General features: G+C 46.2%; 1 protein-coding gene across 1 annotated transcript in view; it reads left to right on the forward strand.

The window, feature by feature from the left end:
• GGT7 (gamma-glutamyltransferase 7) overlaps positions 1-25,414 on the forward strand; it is a 377,510-nt gene that overhangs the window by 266,848 nt on the left and 85,248 nt on the right. The window contains exons 10-11 of the mRNA XM_086932278.1: positions 342-430; positions 23,498-23,650. Coding sequence (XP_086788404.1) covers positions 342-430; positions 23,498-23,650 — 242 coding nt within the window. The remainder of the gene's footprint in view (positions 1-341; positions 431-23,497; positions 23,651-25,414) is intronic.

Below are 25,414 nucleotides of genomic sequence, written 5' to 3' on the forward strand. Positions count from 1 at the left end.
TATTTATACTACGCCTAGCCAGAAGTACAGTGAAACATTCATCCTAATATTATCTTAATGGCACAAACTAGAGTAAGCACCATAAGAATTGTTTCCCAATTAACGCATTGTAGTTTGCAGTGATTGACCAGAGGAGCGGCACCTGATACCTCTGCAGATAAGTGTCAGTGTTGAGTAAATTATGTGGCAGCTTCACATAATTGACAGTGGGTTTAGGGACACAATGTTTTTAATTTTAACTGTTTTCACCACTGTCCCCAAAATAAATTCCATCTTTCCCTACTCTTTACTTAACTCAGCATATCTCTCGTAACTCTTATTTTCTCTTTCATTCACTTTAGACTTTGAAAATTGCTCTAGCCACAGCAAGCAGACTGGGCGACCCCTTAAATGATCCGCCTTTACCTGGTTACATTGAGGAGATCCTGAGGTAGGTGTGACACAAAAACACTTAACCGTCTCTTTCTGATAGTAGTGTTAAATTAAACCTCTGATTGTGCTGCACTCTAATGCAACTGGCATCTACATCTTCTGCAAGTTAGCAAGTTCTCAGAGGCATGTAAACACTTTGTTAAAATTAAGAACAGTACCATTATTTTCTTTTAACTTTACCCATTCCCAGTCTGATCGGAATCTAGAAGCAAATTAATTGATTGTTTACAGCGTAAGAAAAATTGACTCCTAATTTCTCATTACTGTGAAATCTGGACAAACAAGTCTCAAACGGTTTTGCACAAAATAAGTAATTTGGACAAGAGAGTAGCAAGGTGTTGGGTGGTATTGTCATTTATTCTTGTAAATCCATAACAGGCATCTGACCTTCTGCATAGTTATTGAAGCTGGATTTTAGTCCTCCAAATTTATCCTGTAGAGGCCAATAAGATGCACTATGTACTATAGACTCTCATGAATCCTGTCAATGTTGCACGAGGAAATCATTTTCTGCCTTCATAGGCATGCCCTACGATGATAAGTAGCTGTTTGGAGAGAAGGCTTAAAGAAAAGTAGATCTATGGCTGGCTTGCTGAGCCTAGCCTCTCTAGCAAGGCAGTACCAGTACAGAAAGATTTGAGGATATCCTGGGCAATGTAGTTCCAGAAGAGCTAACCCTCTCAGTCGATCCAGGCACCCCAGGAAACATACTGTTCCTTTCATGTCCTTTCATTCAGGGATGTATCTAGGGGTCGAAAGCAGCAACAACAAGTTCTTTCATAGGGTATTTCCATGTATAGTCATAAACATTGAATATTCCCGCCCACGTGCAGAAACCCCAGAGCACCCTTATCAATATATTTTCTTTAGTGTAGATGTTCACCTTTCTTCGGGAAGGCCTTCAGAGTTACATAAGAAAGAACAATTTTATGCAGTTTATTGGAGAAGGCCACATTGGCCAAATTCTTCATTTTGTAGTTAAAAAGGTGCCAGGAGAACTGTCTATGCATATAAATGCATGATGTCTTTGTATAACACTATGAATGTCTTTCACAAACCCTCTTTTAGTAGAGTATGGAAATAAGAGAGCCTAGGACAGTGTAGCCCTATAGGCTTCCACTATAAAGGTTGAAAATAGACGTGGTGCCTTTTAGAACCCGGAAACCTCCAGTATCCCATCATACTTCGCAAGAGGCAGGTACCTCGGGTCTTTTTTCTGGTACCTGCTGACATGACCTAGAAGCATCGAGTGCTGCATTTCTAAGGCCTTTCTCTTCAAAATTCACTCGTGAATTTTATTGAAAACAATTTTATTTAATGTCTTTCAGCTCTCCCTTGAATTTTTTGCAGTTTTCTGACAGGAATGTCTTTAAAAATGCCATCTTTATTTACTAAATGCCTTTCCTGTGGGAGAAAGAAAGCCAAAACAGACCCCCATGATGTCTGTATCATTTGTCTTCCAGTAAGTCATCTTCCTAAAGATTTTCAACACTGCTGGAACATTTCCAGGCAAACCCTATGTGATAGGAAGAACATTAGCCTCCAGGGCGTGGAAGAACAGCACAGGAAGCAGATGCAGTCTGCAGGGGATCCTACAGAGAGAGGAGAGGGTCAGTCCTCTATCAGGGCTCTTTCATCAACCTCTGGTGGACATGGAACATCCAAAAAGAGGTTTCCAACTTATTCCCTGTCAATACAAGGTACGACACCAACAATGTTTGCCCTAAAGAGCTGGTTCGCCGTTGAGAAAGAGAAGAAGATTGCCATTGAGTCGGGATAGGTCAACGTCTCAGCTGCCGTCAACACAGAGTCGCAGATCTCTGTCGAGGAGTAGGTCAACATTAAGGCACTCAGTCTTTTCGATGTTGAGAAGCAGTTCGATGTTGAGGAGGCACTGGCAATTAACGTCAAGGAATCACAGACGGTTGACGTCATGGAGCAGGTCGACGCCCAGAACACGCCTGAGGAAGAGGAGACGCATTTCTTCATCACCATGTTCTGGCTATTCCAGGATGTACTATCCATCTTCACTTCTAGTCTTGCCAACCTCTCATTCACTACCTCCTCCGCCTCCACCACCTCCTCAGCCAGCTCCACTGTCTTCAGCATCAAATCCAACTTCGCCAACACCTCTTTTAGAGCCATCTCATCCAATGCCAATATCATGTTCCAGAATACGCCATCGTTCCCACAGCCAACATAGGTCATGGCATTCGTCATCAAGACAACCTCATCATACATCGTTGTCGGTCTCATAGATCCAAATCACAGTCACAATCTCACCATCACTCCAGATATTCGTCCTCCACATCTACAGGATGCTACCTGCCTACCCTGACAGACAGTCCACCACCTAAAGTCTCCTGTTAGATGATATTACCACCTCAAGATGATAATACCACCTTTCATGAGGTCCTACTGAAAGTAATGGCAAAATTAAACATCCAAATGTTGGTGCCCTCTCCTACGACATCAGTGATAATTGAGACACTCCACCAACGCACAGCATCCAGACCACTCCTTTCTCTTGTGCCAAGCCTCTTGGAACTCTTCTTGACGCAGGCCTCAACCAAGTCTGATCCATCAAGCCTGCTAAAATAGTATAGCCCTCCTGAGCAGGATCCACACTACTACTCCTGCCTCATTCCACCAGATAAGGAGAGCAAGAAGTTGGATTCGGTGAGCCGCTAAGCCTCTGGTACTGCTGCCACTTCTATGTAAGCAGCAAATGCAGCTGCTCTTCTCTGACGATACGACAGGACATTGTGGGAGACTGTCTAGAAGTTTGCTGAAGATCTGCCCAGAGACAAGCGAGAGGACTTCCTAGAAATAGTGAACAAGTGTTTGATGGTTTCAACCAGGAAAATAAGTGTGTCTGCTGATTCCTTTCTTCTAGTAGCTCACGAATATTGCCATGGTGTGACCCTCCTCAGACATGTTTGGCTCCATCTCACATCTTTAAAACGAGTCACAACAACGGATTCTCTGGTTCTACCCTATTTGGCACCCACACGGATGATGTATTGGTTTGCATGAAAGCCGAAATGGACATCCTTAAGGCCGTCGGCCTTGAGAGGCCCGAGGAACAAAGAAAATAATTTTGCCCTTACCAGAGGCCATACTACTCTGAGGATTCCAACCCCTCCATGGTATCAAAGACGACAGCAATAACAACAGCAACAACCCTATACCCACCAGTGAAGGGAGCCTAGGGAAAGTGCCCTGCAACAGCCAGCACAAGGCGAAAAGCCTACCACAGGCACAAAAACTTGAATTGTTCTGTCCCACTCTTCTATTACCCACGACAGGAGGAGCAAGTATTTTGCATGTTCTGGCATAGTGACAAGAAATAACTAAAGACACCTGGGTTCTGATTATTGTTTGGCATGTACATCGTCTCAAGTTCACAAGACCTCCTCCATACGTGCCACCAAAGCCATCCAATCACCATCTGAAGATGCTAAGATCAGTAGTCAATATCTTGATTCAAAAACATGCGGTGGAGGCTGTTTCTCACCATTAACGTGAAGTAGGCATTTATCCCAGATACTTTCTGGTACAGAAAAAAAGGCAAGAACAAATTCAGACCGATTCTCAACCTCAAATTCGCCAACAAATGGATTTGTTGGGAAAAGTTCTGGATGCTGTCCTTAGATAAAATCTATCCCCAACTCCACTAATGGGATTGGCTCTGCTCCATCGATCTCCAGGATGCTTATTTTTCCATCCCAGTTACAAAGAAACATCAGAAATTGTTGAGGTTTGTGGTGGGGCAGGACCACTAGCAATACCGAGTAGTATAGTTTGGTCTAAAGTCAGCACCCAGAACATTCTCGAAATGCATGGCAATCGTGGCTGCCCACCTCAAACACCGGGTCTTCGTCTATCCGTATCTAGACGATTGGCTCATAAAGGCGTCAACTTTTCAAGAAACACAGCTTCGTTTTAACAGGGCATGCGGCCTCCTACTACGCTTGTAGCATCATGTCGCTCACAGCAAATCACAACCAATCCCTGTTCAGACCTTGCATTATCTGGGAGCCTCCATCGACACTGTCCAAGCAAACGTGTGTCCATTGGAAGAGAGAAGCTTATTTATACTTAAGAAATGTCTCTTTCTTATGACAGCATCTCATTCCAAGGTGAGGATGGTATCATCCCTCCTTGATTCGATGGCCTCTTGCATCTTCCTCACTCTGAATGCCCATTTCCACATGCAACCTCTCCAAGAATTTCTCGAAGAGCAGGAGGATCAGCTAACGGGCAATTGAGAAGACGGGATAGAGCGGTCCCTCCATGCATAACATTCCCTCAAATGGTGGTGTTCCCCTGCCAATCTGCTTCAAGGAATGTCTTTTCATCAACAGGTTCCTTCTCAGACCGTAGTGACGGATGCATCACTTCAGGAGTGGGGAGCCCACATGGATCATCTACAAATTCAAGACATATGGTCACCAAAGGAGATGTCATATTACATCAACCTCCTCAAACTTTGGGCGGTCCATCTAGCACTCAAAGCCTTCTGTCTATCATTCAAGTCACATACCCTGCTTGTTCAGACGGACAGTACCACCACAATGTAAAACCTCAACAAGGAGGGGAGGACGAGGACTAGGCCATTGTTGCTAGAAGCCCAGACAATATGGAAATGGTTTATCACATGAAACCTACAAATTACAGTGACTTACCTCCCAGGTGTGTAGAATGCACAGGCGAACACCCTCGTCAAAATTCTGCAAGACAACCATGAATGGGTCTTGAACGACGACATTGTTCATCACATCTTCGGACTGTGGGGCACACCCACCATTGACTTGTTTGCCACCACACAAAACAAAAAATACAATGGCTTCGCCTCGAGGTACTACCAACCAGGGACACTGGGGAATGCCCTATGGATCGACTGGTCCTACAAATTCCTTTATGCCTTTTCACCGAGTCCCCTGATCCTGGCAGTCCTAATCAAGCGGTCGCACTCCAAAGCCAAGATGATCCTCATAGCTCCAGAGTGGCCAAATCAGTGGTGGTTACCAGACCTGCTTCACTGGTCACAGCATCCACAGCTCAAGCTCCCATGCAGACCAGACCTGCTGACGAAATTCAGGATCCAGGTGGTACACCTCAATCTCTCCTCCTTTTGTTTGGCTGCAGTATGGACATTTAACCCTGCCATAAGACTGCATGGAGATCCTGAAGAAGGCCAAGTGGCCATCCACCCATCAACATATGCCTTGAAGTGGAAGGATTTTTGCATTTGGTGTTCCTATAAAAGTGTGGACCCTACAACTCGCCAAGAAGATATAATTCATCCATACTTATTACACCTTGCAATATCTGGCCTGCAATTCTCCTTCATAAAAGTTCACTTGGCAGCTCTTACTGCATACAGGAAATGTCTATACCAAACCTCTTTTTTCAAAATACCCATCATCAAGGATTTCCTAGAGGGCTTGAATAAGATTTTTTCATCCATTGAGCTCCCTTCCCCTCCATGAGAGTGTGGCGGCGTGGAATGAACTGGGCGCAAGCTAGGTCTAGGTAGGCAAGGTTTTATTTTTTTTAAGACACGCTTATTACGACTGGTAAGTTTTTCTGGTGCAAACTTGGCGGGATCCGTGGTGGTGGTAGTCCCAAGTTCCACAGCAAGGTAGGTCTTCTCAGGTGTCCTCGTCAGTTCAGGGGAGGTATGTCCGCCAAAAGAAATAATAAAGAGAGAAAGCCGTCAGTGGGCTGTTATCTGAGCACCGCGAAATGTCAGGGAAGGGGGTGAGGGAGACACATGAAACACTTTTGTTCTTAGTGCGCTACGTTCGAGGGGCAGGGTGTGCGTGCAGTGTCCGTGAAACAAGAAAAGGGAGTTAGGGATACGGGAGGGGGTACGCGGGAACCGCTTTAGCGAAAAGCTCTGACTGGCGTTTAAGGGCGTCCCCGCCTCCCCACCCAGCCGAGAGCCGGTCCCGTACCTGAAGAGGCCACGTGCCTCCAGGAGCGTGGCTCGGGGATGAGAGGGAACGTTGGCCTCCTGGCACTGGCTCCGCCGAAAGAGAGTCTCCGACCGTCTGCTGCTCCACACTGCCTTCGGGGTGATTCTTCTTGGAACTCGTACCGCTGTTGCTCCTCTGTTCTCCTCCTTCACGTCGGTGACGTTGCACACCACGTTGTGTTCTTCCTGCATTTTATCCAATGGTCTTCCTGTGACGTCCAAAGGTGGCGAGGCTTCATCACAATAGAAAGCCCAATTGAAGGCACACGGCTCTGTTTCTTTGGCTGTATTACGACCTACTTCCCAGGACCAGTCATCCTCTTGAGGATCAAAAAGAGAGGGTGATGGGGGTGAAACAGTCCACCAGTCTGATTCGCCGTCTTGTGACCCAGGGTGCAGGTCTGCCCGGTCACAGAGAGCTTTGGGCTAGATGTATCAAAGGGTTTTACCCATTCTGTGTCTATGGAAAAATGTGTTCGTACATATGGCCCTTAATGTAGTCCTTTTACGCAGTATGCAGAACCCATTTGAGCAATGGCATCTCTCCAACACCTCTCTTGGAAACCCGCTTTCCTTGTAGCAATACCATCAGCATGTAGCGTTAGCAAGATCCAAGCTTTATGTTCTCACGAACCATACACAGTCGTCCACTCTTCCAAAGTGCTTATGAGGACTCACCCGAAATTCCTCCCTAAGGTTTTTATTTTCATGTTAACCAAACCATTTCATTACCAACATTCTTTCAGAATCCCTATACTCCAGCCGAGAGAGCACTTCATTTTCTAGACGTAATCAGGGTTTTAAAAATAAAATAAAATGATACCACACATGGGCATATAAACAATTACACCCTATATCTCAAATAATAGGCAGCAATTTTGAAAAATCCTCCATATTGGAATAACGCGTCATGATAGAGTGGTAGACTTTTCACCATCATTTTCTACGTAAAATTTTCAATAAGAATTCGCTCACAGAAATTGTATTGCAATTAGTTCTAGGTTCCGCAACAAATTGACTAGTCTGTGACTCTGCCCTTACACCACCATCTTCTGTGGGGTCGGGGGTTCTCCCACTTTTCCATAAATTGGGGGATGATTGCAATGGCTCGCTGGGTCATTCTTCTAATTCACAAGGGCTATCTTTCCAGTCTCTCCCTCCGGTTCATCTACCATCCACGAGAATGTACTTTCGCCGGACGTACTTCATGTTTTAGATGGAAGTCCTTTTCCAGGTGCAAGGGACTATACTCCCTTTAGTTATTGGTCCTCAAGAATGACAGAGGTCTGAGGCTTATTCCCAATTTGTGACTTCTGAACTTGTTTATTTGGCAAGAAAAGTTCAAAAACCTGCCCCTTTACCAAAATTCTTTCTGGGGTTGAATGTGGCAATATGGTGGGTGCCCCTGAGGACCATATTTTATCTTTCAGTTCTCCCAGCCCACAGATGTTACTTGAGGCATTATCAGTTTACAGCCTTGCATTCAGGATGGCAACCACACCATGCATTTTTTAGAGAGTGCTGGTGGTTTCAGCAGTTTGGCTGCAATGGTCAGGAGTCCACGTGTTTCCATACTTGGACGACTTGCCAGTAAAAGCAGCTGGAGCTTCTGGTAGTCCAACTTGTCACAAAGGCATTACTCCCTTAAATTGCCGAGGGAATCATTCACATTCTCTATACAACACTGTTGTTATCTATTATATCAACAGACAGGGTGGTACTTAGAACTTAGTTCTTCTGTTCTGTCCCTTTCAGTTGTTCACCATCCTCCTCATTCTGTATCATGCTTTTGCAGTTTTTCCCTCCTGTCACTAAAGCTGTGTAATGAGCTCCCATATCAGGTGTGTATTAATCATTTCTATGTTTAAAGGTTTGTTGTAAAAATGTCAGGGGAGAGAAAAGTGATAGCTTGTCAGGCTCCACTTATTGGCTCCAGCATTGTAGCCACCCTGCAGGGACTAAGTGTTTGGTCAGAAGGCCCTGGTTCTACATGGAGCAGGGGAAAACATCATTTTCAACTCACGCGTTTTAACGCGTGTCATTACAACACGAAATCTATTACAACGCATGTCAGTACATCGCATAATCCATTACAACGCATTCCCCAAAGTAATGCGCCGGCGGAGTTAGAATAGTAATTGCTCTGTAATAGATTATGCGTTGTAACAACATGCGTTTTAATGGATTTTGCAATGTAAATAATTCATTGTAATGACGTATGGTAACACGTGCGTTGTAAAGTGTCATATTCTGGAGCAGAACTTGCTTTTCCTACCCACTCTACAGGTGTATGGGCCAAGATGGTGGTACCATAATAGTTGCGTTCTGAATTGTGCACATAGATTCCCAAGATGGGCGAAAAGGGAAACGCTCTCTGAGATTATGAGGTTGCAGAGTCTCATGGTGGAGTACATGGAGTAGCCAGAGCCACAAATACACATGTTGGTGAAGGAGGAGTCGTCAAAAAGGAGGGAGAGCGATCGCTCGATCAGACGGGCACTAATTACCTCCCGGGGAGAGGGAGGAAGGTCCAGTAACAGCTTGTGCCCGTGTAAATTACACGTTTCAACAAAAGGGGGTTGCTGAACTGTTCCTAAAGAAGTTGGGACAGATTGGCTCGACCGAAGGTGTGTATGTTACACCTTTGGGCATCCATTAAGTTGGACATGTTTGCCTCACACACCCAGAAGGGTGTCATGCTTCATCATCGGCGTTTGCTCCTCGTCGGGGAGGCGGTGCAATCCCCGACGGGCTCACCTCAGAGAGGGGCTCTTTGGCGGAGATCTTTTTGTCCAGCAGCCTATTGGTGAAGTGCGGGTGTGTGGGCCAGGGCAATCAGTATCCTGATGAAAAAGGGTGAATTAAAATGTAGCAGGGGGTGCCGGAAACCACTTTATTCTGGGGGTCCCCCTACTGCAGTTAAAAAAGTGGAAATAGCTCGCTGGGTTACGGCAGGTTAGGTAGCGTAACCCAAGACGAGACTAAAAGTGAGGGTTGGTCAACATGTTTCTCGCATGGGAAGTTCCCGCGATTCGTCAGGACCTAGTGAAGGTGAGAAATTGTAAAAGGGGATTAAAAGGAAACCATGCTGGTGTCATGCGTCTCGTGTGATTTACCTCAGGGGATAATCCTATGCCTAAACAGTAAGGAGAAAAAGGGAACATGGTTAAACAGTTTGTAACGTTCTCCAGTAGAGGCATCAACGGTCACGGCCAATACAACAACACAGTGCAGTGAAAATAGCGGTAGTGTGAGGTGATTCACACGACCAAAGCATGCCAGTGTTGTCGTCGGGTGTAGTTTATAGTGAACACTCTATCACACTATGTACATGCCTAGAGTGGTGTGAATTAAAAACCGGTGTAATTAAAAACAGCAGCAGCAATCTCAAGGAGAGTATCTTGGCTATAGAGTAAAAACCGCCAACAGTGGTGGTGGTTGGGTGTTGACTCACCTTAAAGTCTTGGACTAATTGCCACCTGAGTAGTCGGCGGGTCGGTACAACAGGGTTTGCCTCTAGTTCTGGCTGAAGGAGGGGAAGAACTGTTAGCTTTGGGATGTATAAGTGTGCTAAACCCCTGGTAGAGGTTGAGAGAATGTTGACTATGGCATAAAGTGTTGCCAGGAGTGGGAATGGGAAGGGATTGTCTTACCTCAAATTACCCGTGTCCGTGCGAAGTCACCTACCCATCACCGCCGAGCTCGAATAGGTAATGGCGCTCGGGGGCGTGTACTATTTATAGGTGGCCTCGTCAGAGGTAAGCGCCTGTCAACGCCCACTTAGTGTATCACGTGTTATCTGGTGTGATAGGAACAGCCATAGTTGAGTGGTGTTGGATGGAGTCAGGATTTATTGGATGTTATGCAGACTGGGGATCCTCCTAGGACCTGGTACAAGAAATGTGGTGTATAGTCAGGGCATGAAAGGATGATAAGACAGAAAGTGGCTAGTTTAAAGAGTGCCAGGGAATATCTTCATTCAGCCCTTGTTTGTCTGTGGAGAGGCGGTGAACCCATCTTTGTTCTTTACGGAACAAGGCATTCTTCGGGCAGTTGGGACTAGACTCAAGGACCACCCACCTCATTGAGTCCGCGTTGTGATGGTTATCCACATAATGTTTGCACATTTTGGTGTGTGTTTTCTTACATCGAAAATTACTGCGGTGCTCAATGATTCGTGTCTTAATTGGGCGGGTAGTCATCCCAATGTATTTGAGACCGCATGGGCATGTGAGCATATATATGCAGTTCGTGGTATTGCAATTGGTGTGGCCCCGGATTTCCCATTTAAAGGTATCTGAGAGTTGTATTGTTTTTTGGGGGGTAGTGTATTTACAGACCCCGCAATTGCCGCATGGGTAATGGCCAGTGACCGGTGGTAGATTCTGTTAGACCTGGCACCTTGGCGTGAGTTTCCCTTCCACTTTTTGCTGTTGTGCCTCAGATGTTTTGCTGGTTTCCGCTACTCAGGGCACTGCGCCACGGCCAACCCGTGCCGCAGTGCAAGTGCTCCCTACTGAAAGTTGTACATGTGATTGATGTCCATGATTGGTTCATTGGATTTACTGTTGGCTGGCTGGGCAAGTGCACCCACTTGCCAGCCCCTAAACCTTCCCTTAACTTCATATTAGTCACCCCTATGGTAGGCCTGAGGGCAGGGTGCATTGTAAGTGTAAGGTAGGACAAGCCCTGGTGTGTGTGGCATGTCCTAGTAGTGAATTACATCCAAATTCGTTTTTCACTATTGCAAGGCTACCTGCTCCCCTTAGGCCAGAATGGGCTGCTGGAATTATTACACTCTATAATCCCAGCAGGCTCAGAGAACATGGTAGAGAGTCATGTTTAGTATGCCTGAACTCAGAATAATAAAATACTTCTTTTAGTAAAGTTTATTTTAATACCTCTGGGAAGTGTTGATGGCCCTGCGCAGAGCAGGCCTCACAATCAAGGCCAGCAAGTGCCAGATTGGGCAGGGTTCAGTGGTGTACTTGGGACACCAAGTGGGGAGTGGCAAGGTGGCACCCTTGCAACCCAAAATTGAGACCATCCTGGCTTGGGAACCCCCCAAGACCCAGACTGCAGTGAGAGCCTTCCTGGGGCTCACTGGGTATTACAGGAGGTTTGTCAAGGGCTATGGCACGATTGTGACCCCCTTGACAGAGCTGACTTCTAAGAAGCAGCCCAGGAATGTGATTTGGACTGACACCTGTCAGAAGGCTTTTGACACCCTGAAGACTGCCATGTGCACGGCGCCCGTGCTCCTGGCTCCTGATTTCTCCAAGGAATTCATAGTGCAAACAGACGCTTCAGAGCATGGTGTAGGGGCCGTTCTCTCACAGATGACTGAGGAGGGCTGGGACCAACCTGTAGCCTTCATCAGTAGGAGGTTACTTCCACGGGAAAGTAGGTGGAGTGCAATAGAGCGAGAAGCCTTTGCTGTGGTCTGGGCGCTGAAGAAGCTAAGACCCTACCTGTTTGGGTCTCACTTCCGAGTTCAGACGGACCACAGGCCCCTCAGATGGTTGATGCAAATGAGGGGTGAGAACCCGAAACTGTTGAGGTGGTCCATTTCTCTACAGAGTATGGACTTTACGGTGGAACACCGCCCTGGCACAGATCACGCCAATGCTGATGGTCTGTCCAGATTTTTCCACCTTAGTGATGTGGAACTCCCTGGGGAAGGGTAGTTCCCCCCACATTTCAGCTGGAGGGGACACGTGTTAGACCTGGCACCTTGGCGTGAGTTTCCCTTCCACTTTTTGCTGTTGTGCCTCAGATGTTTTGCTGGTTTCCGCTACTCAGGGCACTGCGCCACGGCCAACCCGTGCCGCAGTGCAAGTGCTCCCTACTGAAAGTTGTACATGTGATTGATGTCCATGATTGGTTCATTGGATTTACTGTTAGTCCCTAGTAAAGTGCTAGTGGGCCTGCAGCGCTGGTTGCGCCACCCACAGAAGCAGCCTGAAAAATGTGTCTAGGGTCTGCCATTGCAGAACCTGCGTGCAGTCTGGTACTGTCATGCTGGCTGGGCAAGTGCACCCACTTGCCAGCCCCTAAACCTTCCCTTAACTTCATATTAGTCACCCCTATGGTAGGCCTGAGGGCAGGGTGCATTGTAAGTGTAAGGTAGGACAATCCCTGATGTGTGTGGCATGTCCTAGTAGTGAATTACATCCAAATTCGTTTTTCACTATTGCAAGGCTACCTGCTCCCCTTAGGCCAGAATGGGCTGCTGGAATTATTACACTCTATAATCCCAGCAGGCTCAGAGAACATGGTAAAGAGTCATGTTTAGTATGCCTGAACTCAGAATAATAAAATACTTCTTTTAGTAAAGTTTATTTTAATATCCTGGGTTTGCAAATGCTACTTTTAGAAAGTTAGCATTTGCTTGTCTAACCATTTCAGCCCGCCTCTGCTCTTGTGTGTATCTGACTGTCTGGGTGTGTGAGTGACAGGGCTGGGAGTTGACAGGTTGTGAATAGCAAGATGACACCTTAGTGGGTGGTGGGAGTTTCCCCTGAGTGATGCATCAGGATGTGCTCTGCTACCACAATGCTGGCTCCGCCCCCCTGGGGAGCGACTGATGACTCAGCCTGCACCTGGCCCAGGAAGGACCGAAGCTTGTCAACAAAGTGCTCAAGCTGCCCCTGTCTTCACAATGCCGGCTCCGCCCCCCTGGGGAGCGGCTGATGTGCCTGCCCTCACACTGAATGCAGAAGCAGAAGTACCCACCACAAGTGCTCAGGGACTGAGAACAGTTATGCAAAGGCCCCCCTGGCCTGTAAGAACAAAAGAAACTGGGTATAAAAGTAGGAGCCCTGCTCCTTGTAAATTAGATCCTGTTTGTGCTACAGAAGAAACTCTGCCCGAAGAGAAGGACCTGGAAGGACAAGGAGGAGTGCTGTCTCTGGCCTGTGTCTGGTGCCTTGCTGCAGAAGGAGAGGAAAAGAAGAGACTACAAGAGACTTTTGCTTTTATTGAACTTTGTGCCAAACTCTGCTGAAAGATCTCCAAGGGCTTGCCTGTGAACTTGCCCCCTGACCAGCGCCCCAGGAACAGTGGGCGCTACCCCTCTGAAGGAAGCTGCTGCTGGCGTGTGCTGTGTGTCTCTACAGCGCCGAGTGAAGGAGACCTGAGAGCGCTGTGCCTGCCGCCACGCTCTCTGACAATTCGTGCCGCTGTGTCCCTCCCCCGACCACCGTGACTGTGGCCTGATCGTGTGCCAGCTGCAAAGTGAAGACCAGCCCCACGCTGGTCCGAGCGCCGTGACTGTCCGCGCCGTGCCGCGCTAACAAAGGAAAGGGAGGACCTGCCCGGTCCAAGCATCGCCGCCTGTGTGACCCCCGAGGTACAGGTTGCCCCACAAAGACCGGCACTGCCAAGATTGTGCCCCTCGTAACTTGGGCGCTGAGACCCCCTGGCCCCCGCAGCTTGAAAGTGACTCGCTGCCGGGCCGCGCCTGATCTGTACATCGCGCTTCGTGAAGCGCACCCCCCTCAGCCCCGCCGGCTGCAGCATCTCCCCTTCGGGGAAAGAAGTGAACCGTTGACAGGAGAGCCCGAGTCCTCATCGAGCACCGCCGCCCGCCCGGGAAGCAACGCGACGTGAGACCGCTCCCCTTGAAGCCGTCCGCTTCAGAAGTCCAAGGTACTGTGCTTGTTGTCCTCACGGTGCGAGCGTCCTGCAACCTGAGCTCGCACCGCGCTATCTGCTCCACAGCGCGAGCCGCCTCTGAAACCGAGGCTCGCACTGCTCCTGGTCCTCGAGGCCCACGCGGGAAGCGTGAGCTTTGGCCGGCCGGGCCCGATCTCCTCTCTGAAGCGAGCGGAGACAGCGGAAAGCGCATTGAGGCGCTACAAAACATTGAACCTTGCTGAACCTGGGCAGAAGGCCCAAAAGACTGCTTATTGCTAAAAGAAAGAACTGTGGCAACCTAATCTAAAGTACACTGGAACCGTTTTTGAATTGAACCAAGACTGTATTTACAAGCCTGCTTGAAATGATATAAAGAATATATATTTTTACAAATACAGTTTGGTGTCATTGTGTGGTGGGTTGGTTGTGATGGTGTAATATTGCAAATGTTTAACCCTATGTGCCCCAGAGATTAGCCTAAGACTGCTTAAGCCACACTACCTAGAGGGTAAGCAGAGGTTGTCCTGAAGGTAACCCTCAGCCCTGACGAGGAAGAGAGAGTCCCTGCTTGTCGCTAGTGCTACACTGCGCCAACTAGAGCCTCCCCCTTCCTAAAGATTCCATAGGGTCTGTTGGGAGCATCTCTTGGTTGTTTTAGGTCTAGTGTTGATAAGTATGTCTTTCACGTTTTGTGACCTTTTAAATGCGAACCTTGGTTGTTCAAAGTTGATATCCCCTGTGTTGAGGATCCCCCAATGGTGTTTGATTGTGCTCTTGATTCTGTTAGAAGCGGGGGTGAAAGTTGTGACACAGGTGATAGGCTGGTTCTCAGTGGGTATTTTTTCCCGTCTCTCTAGTAAGGCTTCTCTGTTATTGTTTCTGGCCCGTTTATTAGCTTTAGCAACCTCTCTTATAGGGTAACCCCTGTCCAGTAGATTCCTAGACAGGATGGTGGATTCTTTTTTGTAATCTGCGATATCACTGCAGTTACGCCTAATTCGGAGGAATTGCCCGAAGGGTAAATTCGAGCGTAAAGCTTTAGGGTGGTGGCTATCGTAATGTAGCAAGCTATTACGATCTGTGGGTTTCCTGAACATAGTTGTTTGAAGTCTACCCTCCCGCAATTTGATCGTAAGGTCAAGGAAGGCAATCTCATTTGTTGAGGAAGACATGGTAAAATGCAGGTATGGGTTGAGAGTATTGATCCAATCGAAGAAAGCCTCATGCGAGCTGGGTGGGCCCGTCCATAGGATGAGGATATCGTCTATGAAACGTTTCCACATTTTGATATTGTCTGAGAAGGGATTAGATTGATGGTGAATGTGTCTTTCTTCGAAATCTGCCATGTACAGACATGCCACTGACGGGGCAAACGTGCTGCCCATCGAGGTCCCCTGGGTCTGGTGAAAATATTTGCCCTTGAACTCAAAGAAATTTTCTGTGAGCGCTAGGGTGGCACAATCCATGATAAATGAAGGTGGGGTGTTAGAGTTCCATTCCTCCAGTCTCAGGCGTGCCTCAATTACCTCTAGTGTGACCCTCTGGGGGATGTTGGTATAGAGGGCCTCAACATCTAAAGTAATCAGGAGATCGATGTGTCTCAAGTCTTGGAGTGAGTTAAGTAGCCGTAAGACATCGGTGGTGTCCTGGATGTAGGATGGAATGCGTTTCACTAAGGGTTGTAAAAAGTGATCGCAAAATTGCGAGAGTGGTTCCAGTACCGAATCAATACCTGAGACTATGGGTCTTCTGAGACTATGGGTCTCCCAGGGACTGGCCTTGTTCCCTTATGAATTGTGGGCAGTATGTAAAAATATGGAACCCGTGGATCTTTTTTCGTCAGGAATTCTGCCTCCTTCTTGCTGATCCATTGCTCACATTCTGCAGTTTCCACTAAGCCTGTGATGGTGATTTGTAGGCGTGGGGTAGGGTCACTGGGAATGGGAGTATAGTACCGTTGGTCATTCAGTTGCCTGTGACATTCAAGATCATAGTCTGTGGTGTTCATCAGAACCGTGGCACCTCCTTTGTCGGCTTGTTTTATGGTGACAAGAGGGTCATCTGCCAGCGATTTTAACACCTCCATCTCATTGCGGGAAATATTGGAGTATCTAGTTTGACGATCAAGTGCATCAATGTCCTTTAGTACAGCTTGTTCAAAAGTCGAACCTCATTGGGAACCATCCCATTGTGAGGTGTAAAGGTGGATTGGTAATGCAAACCCGAATCCTCTGTTGGTTCAAAGGGCTTACCATCAAAGAAGGCTTTGAGTCTCACCTTTCTAAAGAATGATTGGATATCCCTGGTCTGGTTGAATAGGTCAATTCTGGGCGTTGGGACAAAACCAAGTCCCTTTTGGAGGACTTTTTCCTCACTCTCTGTCAAGAGGCGATCGGAAAGGTTGACTACAAGGCTCATTTTGGTCCTGACCTGCTCGTGCTCCGTGTGTCCATCCTCTGGGGGCGTTTGTCCTCCCATTGTACTCTCTTCTCTGGGGCGTTGCCTCGCTTTCGCCCGCGCCCTCTGCCCCAACCTCTGCCTAAAAAAGGGGGGCGTGCAGACCCTTGAGGTGCGAAGAATGGTGGATATTGTGGAGCGAAGGATGGTTGGAGCTGCGGAAATTGTGGGTATTGCCAAAACGGGGGGCCCATGGGTTGACCTTGTTGGGGGAAGTTAGGGTAGCTATATAGGTTCTGCCCTCGACCCCTACCTCTTTTGGCCCTGGCTGGTATGGTTGACATTTCATTTTCATCGCTGTACTCAGACCCACTGTTGGAACCTCTCCTCGATGAGGTTATGCTTGAGTCTGAGTTGTAGTTGGTTCCTGGGGGGACATAGTCTTCTTTAAGGTAAGGGTAGACTTTTTCCTTCGAGAACCTTTTGATGTCCTTTGCGAGTTTAGCCAATTTTTGGTTCATGAGGTACTCCTTATGCTCTGCCATCTCCTTATTAAGTTCGGCCAATTTGGTTTTGAAACCTGTGTTTTGGGCCGCGGTCTTAAGGGCTGCCTCGGCCGCCTGTATGCGGACTAGGAGGGCATCTGCTAATCGTTTTGCAGTATTCACGATGAGGATCAAAAGGTCATGGGTGCACTTCCACGATACTTGAGACCACTCGACTTTAAACTGTCCATCTTCCCAGAAAATCCTGGGGAAGTTCTTAACTATCAGGCCATTCGGAGCAATTTTGGCTTTGAAATACTCAGCCATCATCGTTCCGTGTATTGTAATCCTTATCCATTCCCGTTTAAGATCTGCCAAAGATTGCCACTCAGTAGTGTTGCTCACTGAGGCTGTTTCTACATCTAAACCGAAGAGTGATGGAGTTCTCATGATTGCCGCTGCGTCCTCTTCCCCGAAACTTAGTCCTTGGCCTTCCATGTTGGTGGAGTCAAGGGACGCGTTCCTGGTTGAAGAGGGATCCTTCAAGATTGAAGGGTGGTAGAGAAGATGGTGAAGAAAGTACGTAACCCACTAGGGGTAAGGTGCGTGACTAACCAGTGTGGTATAACAGTCACTAGGTGGGGGATATGAACAATCTAACCCGCCAGGATTGAGCTCCCACGGTTTACACCGTGCATAAGCAGTCGTCAAAAAGGAGGGAGAGCGATCGCTCGATCAGACGGGCACTAATTACCTGCCCTGACTATACACCACATTTCTTGTACCAGGTCCTAGGAGGATCCCCAGTCTGCATAACATCCAATAAATCCTGACTCCATCCAACACCACTCAACTATGGCTGTTCCTATCACACCAGATAACACGTGATACACTAAGTGGGCGTTGACAGGCGCTTACCTCTGACGAGGCCACCTATAAATAGTACACGCCCCCGAGCGCCATTACCTATTTGAGCTCGGCGGTGATGGGTAGGTGACTTCGCACGGACACGGGTAATTTGAGGTAAGACAATCCCTTCCCATTCCCACTCCTGGCAACACTTTATGCCATAGTCAACATTCTCTCAACCTCTACCAGGGGTTTAGCACACTTATACATCCCAAAGCTAACAGTTCTTCCCCTCCTTCAGCCAGAACTAGAGGCAAACCCTGTTGTACCGACCCGCCGACTACTCAGGTGGCAATTAGTCCAAGACTTTTAGGTGAGTCAACACCCAACCACCACCACTGTTGGCGGTTTTTACTCTATAGCCAAGATACTCTCCTTGAGATTGCTGCTGCTGTTTTTAATTACACCGGTTTTTAATTCACACCACTCTAGGCATGTACATAGTGTGATAGAGTGTTCACTATAAACTACACCCGACGACAACACTGGCATGCTTTGGTCGTGTGAATCACCTCACACTACCGCTATTTTCACTGCACTGTGTTGTTGTATTGGCCGTGACCGTTGATGCCTCTACTGGAGAACGTTACAAACTGTTTAACCATGTTCCCTTTTTCTCCTTACTGTTTAGGCATAGGATTATCCCCTGAGGTAAATCACACGAGACGCATGACACCAGCATGGTTTCCTTTTAATCCCCTTTTACAATTTCTCACCTTCACTAGGTCCTGACGAATCGCGGGAACTTCCCATGCGAGAAACATGTTGACCAACCCTCACTTTTAGTCTTGTCTTGGGTTACGCTACCTAACCTGCCGTAACCCAGCAAGCTATTTCCACTTTTTTAACTGCAGTAGGGGGACCCCCAGAATAAAGTGGTTTCCGGCACCCCCTGCTACATTTTAATTCACCCTTTTTCATCAGGATACTGATTGCCCTGGCCCACACACCCGCACTTCACCAATAGGCTGCTGGACAAAAAGATCTCCGCCAAAGAGCCCCTCTCTGAGGTGAGCCCGTCGGGGATTGCACCGCCTCCCCGACGAGGAGCAAACGCCGATGATGAAGCATGACACCCTTCTGGGTGTGTGAGGCAAACATGTCCAACTTAATGGATGCCCAAAGGTGTAACATACACACCTTCGGTCGAGCCAATCTGTCCCAACTTCTTTAGGAACAGTTCAGCAACCCCCTTTTGTTGAAAGGTGAAGGAGGAGTGGCACAGGAGAAAGGAAAAAAGTCCTCAGACTGAGGACAGTGATATCTGCACCAAGACCTAGAGAAGTACTGGGGTTCCACACTGTGACGAGGAAGTAATGGTAGAGAATACCATTCCACTCCCTGGACCTCTGTTTATTTCCATTTGAGTCTGGTGGCAAGATCGTCATGTAGAATTATACATAATGAGTACAAAAATGTGTGCAATTGTTTTCACCCGATTTGTATAGATATTGCAGCATAAATTAATTCTAGCACTTACCTGCATCACTCTCGTTTGTTTTGTGAGATACTGCAGCATGACAAAAATAGAGAACATTTATTGTGCTGATTCATTTATTTAATCCTTGTCTGCCCACAAACAGACCTTGAGAAGTCAGGATCTGACAACAAAACACCTAATGTAATACATCAATTCTTTGCACTCTGACTTTAACTAAAAAAGATTGTATGGAAAATTAATAAAAGCAGGGGAAGAGATAATGGAGGCACTTACTGACAGGGTGGTATCTGCGGATCAGACAGTGCATAAAAATGGTTAGACTCCTCCATTTGAGGACTTATTTCTGAAATTGCAATTTGCTACAAGAATAATAGGAGATTTGAGCTAAAACCTCCTAACAACCTTTGAAGAAGACAGTCCTGGTTTCACATTGTTTGGTAGTTCAAGGCAGAGGAGGTCTCCAAGAAATTGTGATGGTCTTATAGTTACCTTATTGTGTTACAGGGATTGGGGTGGTGGGGGGCAGGTGTTCTGGTTCTAAGTTCATCAAGGACAGCTTTAACAACACCCCTACTATCAGATCAAAGCGTGATGGAGTCATTCTGCTTTTTGAAATAAAATGCTGAGTGTCAGGGTCAGGATTTTAGCCACCCTGACAAAATGGGCGGTAAAATGTAACAGCCATAGGACCATTCTGTTTCCTGCTCCATGTTTGGCAGCATGCAGAGGACCCTTGATCTTTTGTTAAAAAAGCAACAGTTACAAGCCCTGAAGGGTCCTGCTTCGGTCAGCTGCCTGGTTGGCAAAACCTTACATATTCAGGGAAGAAGAACATGTCCAGGTCTTTCTAGAAGGGTAAAGAAACTATGTATGTATGTATGTATTGGCATTTATATAGCGCACTACTTACCCGTAGGGTCCCAAGGCGCTTCGACCGCTGCGAAACCCTTCCTGGCTTCCCTGAGAGATGGTCCCTTAATGGGTATCTCCAGGGTGAGACCAGGCATCCCCGGCGGTCTGGTGGGGCCGTTAGTGAAGATGAGGCAAGCTAATGCCCAGAGTTGCCGAGTGTGATCGCTGATCAGAGTGGGCACCGAGGCGAGAGAATTATCGAGTCCGAAGACCCTGGTCCAGAAACCTGCCGCGCCGGGAATCGAACCCTGGTCCCGGGCCGTCCTCTGCTCTCGGGTCTGCCGCCTCTAACCAGTGAGCCACACTACTTCATATGGGATGAAAAAGTCCCATGTCACCCAAGTGCCCTTTCACTGTAAATGGCTGAATTTACATCTGAGCTCACCATGGTATTCAATAGTAGGATTTATTTGTAAGGAAATGTCAAGCCTAGTGACTATTTTTTTACACTTAAGACACTGATCTTCTAGATATTTGTCACCCTGATTGACTTACCCTATATCTCCTCAAGTCTCTTTCCACCATTGTTTCCCATTCACCCAGGAAGAGAATAACCTTGAAGTTAATTTTGCTCTCCTTGCTTCTAAAGCAATAGTGTGCTACAAATGTGGTGTGTCTACTTCATTGCTCTGAATTGGCTCTGTGCCCTTGTCTTTCTCCGTGATGGTCTCTTTTTGTGTTGAATGTCCACTAAAAATAAATTTGCCCATCAGCATGTGTCCCCTCTTTACATTACTGCTTTCCTACTGCACAGCCATCTTCATCCAGCTTGTTATCTATTATTTTCACAGGCTGGTGCTTTTCAGTCTGAACTATTGTTGGGTGCCACTATAACTAGTGGGTGGGCAGTTGGTCTGTGACTGACTCCTCATGAGCCTTCTGCCATTTTGTATTGATGGTGGGACTACAACTTGCTACTTAATCATCTGCATGGTGTGTGCTATTGTTAGTTGAGGAATATTTTAAAGTGGGCATGATTGTCCCCAAGTTAGGTGTTCTCATTCATATGAAATTATATTGCATATATTCACTTGGTGCACAGATCCCTGTCCTGTTGATTAGTGTTTCTGGATATAAAACATTATTGTTTACAGCAATCCAGTAAATTATATTTATTGGGCTTATATTTTTAAGGCAGTGTAGGAATTCAATCAACAGCATTCCATTGTGCTTACAAGATAGCTCAAGGCTGCTAGTAATGTGCATAATAGGTTTCTGGCAGTACATTAAAGAGGTTTCCGGTTATTGTCACATAGTGTGCATTGGATAGTCATGATGATTGATGATTAATATATAAACGTAGTTGTGGAAGACCTTTTTCTGCGTGCAATAATCAAATGTTCTTTATTGAGAGGAAAATACAAGATAGTGATACGTTGCAGAATGTGCGCGCCACATCAGGTATAGATTTCCATTAATAGAAGAAATGTAGTAGGAAAGGTTGAGCTCAGCTTACTCATGCATGTCCATCACTTTTTAGTCACTAATAGTTGTCTCGAATTTGTGATGGGGACCCCACTTCCACCACAGAGATGTTACCTGGTGATGTAGAAGCAAGCCTGAGATTGCTCGTTATCCTTTTACAAGGCCTGCCTGTGCGCCTGCACACTTTCTAACTGGAGGGTAAGGGGACCCTACTGGATCCTCTATTTATGTGGAAGGACATCTGAATGTTCATACAATCTTTGATCATTTGCCCTGGTTTCAGGCCAGGTCTGTTGGGCAGCACATACTGCATCCCATGTTGGTCATAGGAAACTGGTGATCTCTTGGTTACCCAGCAGAAGATTAGTAGGGACAGTAACCCCACTGCAGTCCAACAAAGGCCTAATCCTATGCATTCATCCTTAATGCTTCTAGCTTTACAGCATGTGGTAGGACTTCAGGCCCACAGGGGAGCAGCTCAGCAGAACGCTGTCCCTCCTTCTGTGAACAGTAATAGAGATAACCCCTTCTTGCAGAGCTCTGTGTACCTTTCTCTGTGGAGGTTGACCACCCACTGGAGGGACCATCCAAGGTTTGGCTCTCCTCGGAGAGTGCCACCCCTTGTGGAGTGTTCTGGGCCATTCTGATGATGTCGACCCAGTTGACATGGGGATTCAATCAGGGATGATTGCCCAGTAATATATTCCTGTGCATTATTTCCATGTGCAAAGTCTACCCTAGACCCGGCCTCTTCCACATCAAGGCCTCAGGTAGTTTTCCCTACCCGTCTAGAGAGCCACCCTGTTGGGTGCCAGTGCCATATCCTCCTTGGATGGAAACTGAACCAGCCCTGGAGCAGTGGCTGCACCTCCCAGTGTGTGGCCTGCACCTCACATTTTCTAGCTTTATGCAGTGGAGGTGCAGAGATCTGAGCGAAAACATTGGCTCCTGGCTGCCCATGGTCAGAGGACAAAGTGAAACGTAAATTCCAGATTTCCATAGCAGTTAGAGAGTTTTAGGTGGATGAAGATGGTGGTGAGTGGAGGCTTCCATTCAGAAGGTAAATAATACAGAAAGCCCTAGTTCCCATTGCTATTAGCATACATTCTGTCAAAATGTGTTTATTTTAGGTCAATGCTCTTTTAAAACTCACGTTCTAGTCACAGTAACAGAATACCACATAAAAAATCCCGGCTGATATGAAACATGGTCTGTATGCAAAGCCAAACACAATCAGTCTTATCACATACATTACACAAAAGTACTGCACAGCTCCAGTTTCAAAGCTTGCAGTTCACTAGTGTTGAAACACTGGTAGTATGTCAATGACATTTATTGATATAAGAACTGAAATATGTGCTTTGTTTGGGATTGAGGGGGCAGATAATTTCGCCTTTCAGCCCAGCTACAGTGGTCAGTACACTTACCAGTGTTTTCATTCAGCCTCTATTCTTTGACTTGGTTGTCTCCTCCAGTTCTCATTTTCTCACCTTTTCTTATTTTTAATGTAAATAGCTTTCTAAACTGTGTCATTTGGGAGCAAACTTTTATCAGTCAATTTCGTCTACTATTTTCTAGCTATGCTTTTTTCATAATCAATTCCTTTTCCATGACTTCATTCAGTCAGGCAGTGCTTGTGTCAGTAGTTGTTACTTCTTGAGAAGTTGTTTGGGAGCTCCTGTTTTGAGATAGAACTTTTTGGTAGAACACTTATGTGCTCAGGCTTTGCCATTCTTTTCTTTGTTTTGAATTGTATTGGGATTAGCTTCTATTTTTTCTTGGTGTTCAGTGAGCAGTCAATATACCTGTTTCCTTTGCCCTTTCCTTTTGTTAGTCTATAAGGCACTCCATTCTTGTCCTTTTCGTTCCACGCAGCAAATCCGAGGCGAGTTTCCTGCGGCAGTTAATCAATGACTCTCAATCCTTACCTACCGATCACTACATGTCGTTTGAACCCATGGAGAGTGGCCCAGCTGCCAGTCAAGTTCTTGTAATTGGTCCAGATGACTTCATTGTTGCTGTTGTAAGGTAACGTATGACCTTGTGTTAATCAGATGAACAAATCTGCAGGACATTTAAAGACTGGATACTCATGTTTTAAGTAGAAAAAAAGCAGCATTTCACATTTGGAGTCGTTAGCAATAAGCAACAGAAAGTTGACCAGTCAACCATTGCACTACACACCAACACGTGCCACTGCGTTTTAGTCATTTTCTATCTGTTTGAGGTACACACCATTTTCTTGTTGAACTCTGCAGACTGTGCAAGAGATGATGGATTATTTGGAAAATGTGGCAGAATCCATAATTGTGCCGAAAATGCCGCTGCTGCAAAATCTCGTAATTCCAGTGGCCTTGATTTTAACCCAACCTATGGCCTGTGGCAGGAGTTGAAATTGTAATGTTTTTATTTTATTTTTTTATTTTTTATTGAGCAGAGCATAAGGGGCATAACAATTCTAATACATAACAGGAAGTTTAAAAGCATCATTTGATCAGAACATACAAATTATGAATAAAACCAGTACGCTAAAAATGCAAAGAGACTTATTACAAAAATAAACTGGCAGCATACCCGTTTTTCAAAAGTGCTTAAGTTAATATCCCAACTTTTTTTGTGCAATTCTAACGTGCTAAAGTACACGGGAATACCCAGAGCAAACTATCCTTTACCAAGGAAAATAGCTCCACGAGATATACCAAATTCCAGTGCATGTGCTTTTTTCTGTTAAGATATTAACCCTAGCTTTAAGATTGGGTAATCCTGCTTAGAATATCGATAAGACTTCTATTCCATTGTAGTATCAATATTCACTAAGTATTTCCAAACCACAGTGAACTTTTTCATATCGCCTACCCTCCTTGCATATGCTTCTTCAAAATTCCTGGTTCGTTTCATCTTATTTAACCACCTCGAATATGAAGGTGCTTCAGTCGACCTCCAATTCTGGAGAATTAGACAGCGATCAACGAGGGAGAAAATAGCTAGAAAGGCCTCCTCCGCTTTTGTCAAGTTTACCCTAGATCTGGTAATGCTGAAGAGGGCTACATAAGCCTCTGGCTGTAACCTCTTCTGAATTGCCCAGCTTATGGCCGAAAAAATCTTGACCCAAAATAGCCCTAGCCTTGGACACGTAAAGAATATATGTAGTCAAGTCCCCTCCCCTTCTGCCTACCAGCGGAAGCATCTATTCTCTACTTCTGGATATTTTTTGTTGAGTGCTCTATAGGTGTTTAGTATGCCATCCACTGAGACAAAAAGGCGATTCTTTTAAAATTGGCAGCTCTTAAAGGCTTGCTCCCTAACTGGGATATAACCTGCCACTCTTGACTTGAAAAGGTACATTGAGCTTCCCAGGTTACTCTTTCTAAGAATTTCTCAACCATTCTAGATTCACTTTGGTTACACAAAAGACAGTACCAATTACCCACCCCTCTTACTTTTGCTTCAAATAGAGCGGTCACCAGCTTAGTCGGACCACCACTAGAAGAAAGATTATATCTGTCAAAAAATATATAATCTGTAAATATAAAAAAAATCAGGCTTGCTCCGGTCACCGCATCTATTCTGAACCTCTTGCCAGGTAATTACTCTGTTCTTCATTAAAAAGAGCCCCAGTTCTTCTAGACCACATTCCTTCCAATTTCTAAGGTGACTGGATTGTTTTGAAGACCCAAACTTTTACATTCCCCTGATTCTAGATAATAAAACCCAGAAGAACCAGTTTGCTTAAAAAAAAAAGACTGCAATCTAAGGGAATATTCCTGCAGGGTCTTATATCTAGTCCTCTTG

The sequence above is a fragment of the Lissotriton vulgaris genome, chromosome 7, assembly GCF_964263255.1.
Source record: "Lissotriton vulgaris chromosome 7, aLisVul1.2, whole genome shotgun sequence".
NCBI classification, from domain to species: domain Eukaryota; kingdom Metazoa; phylum Chordata; class Amphibia; order Caudata; family Salamandridae; genus Lissotriton; species Lissotriton vulgaris.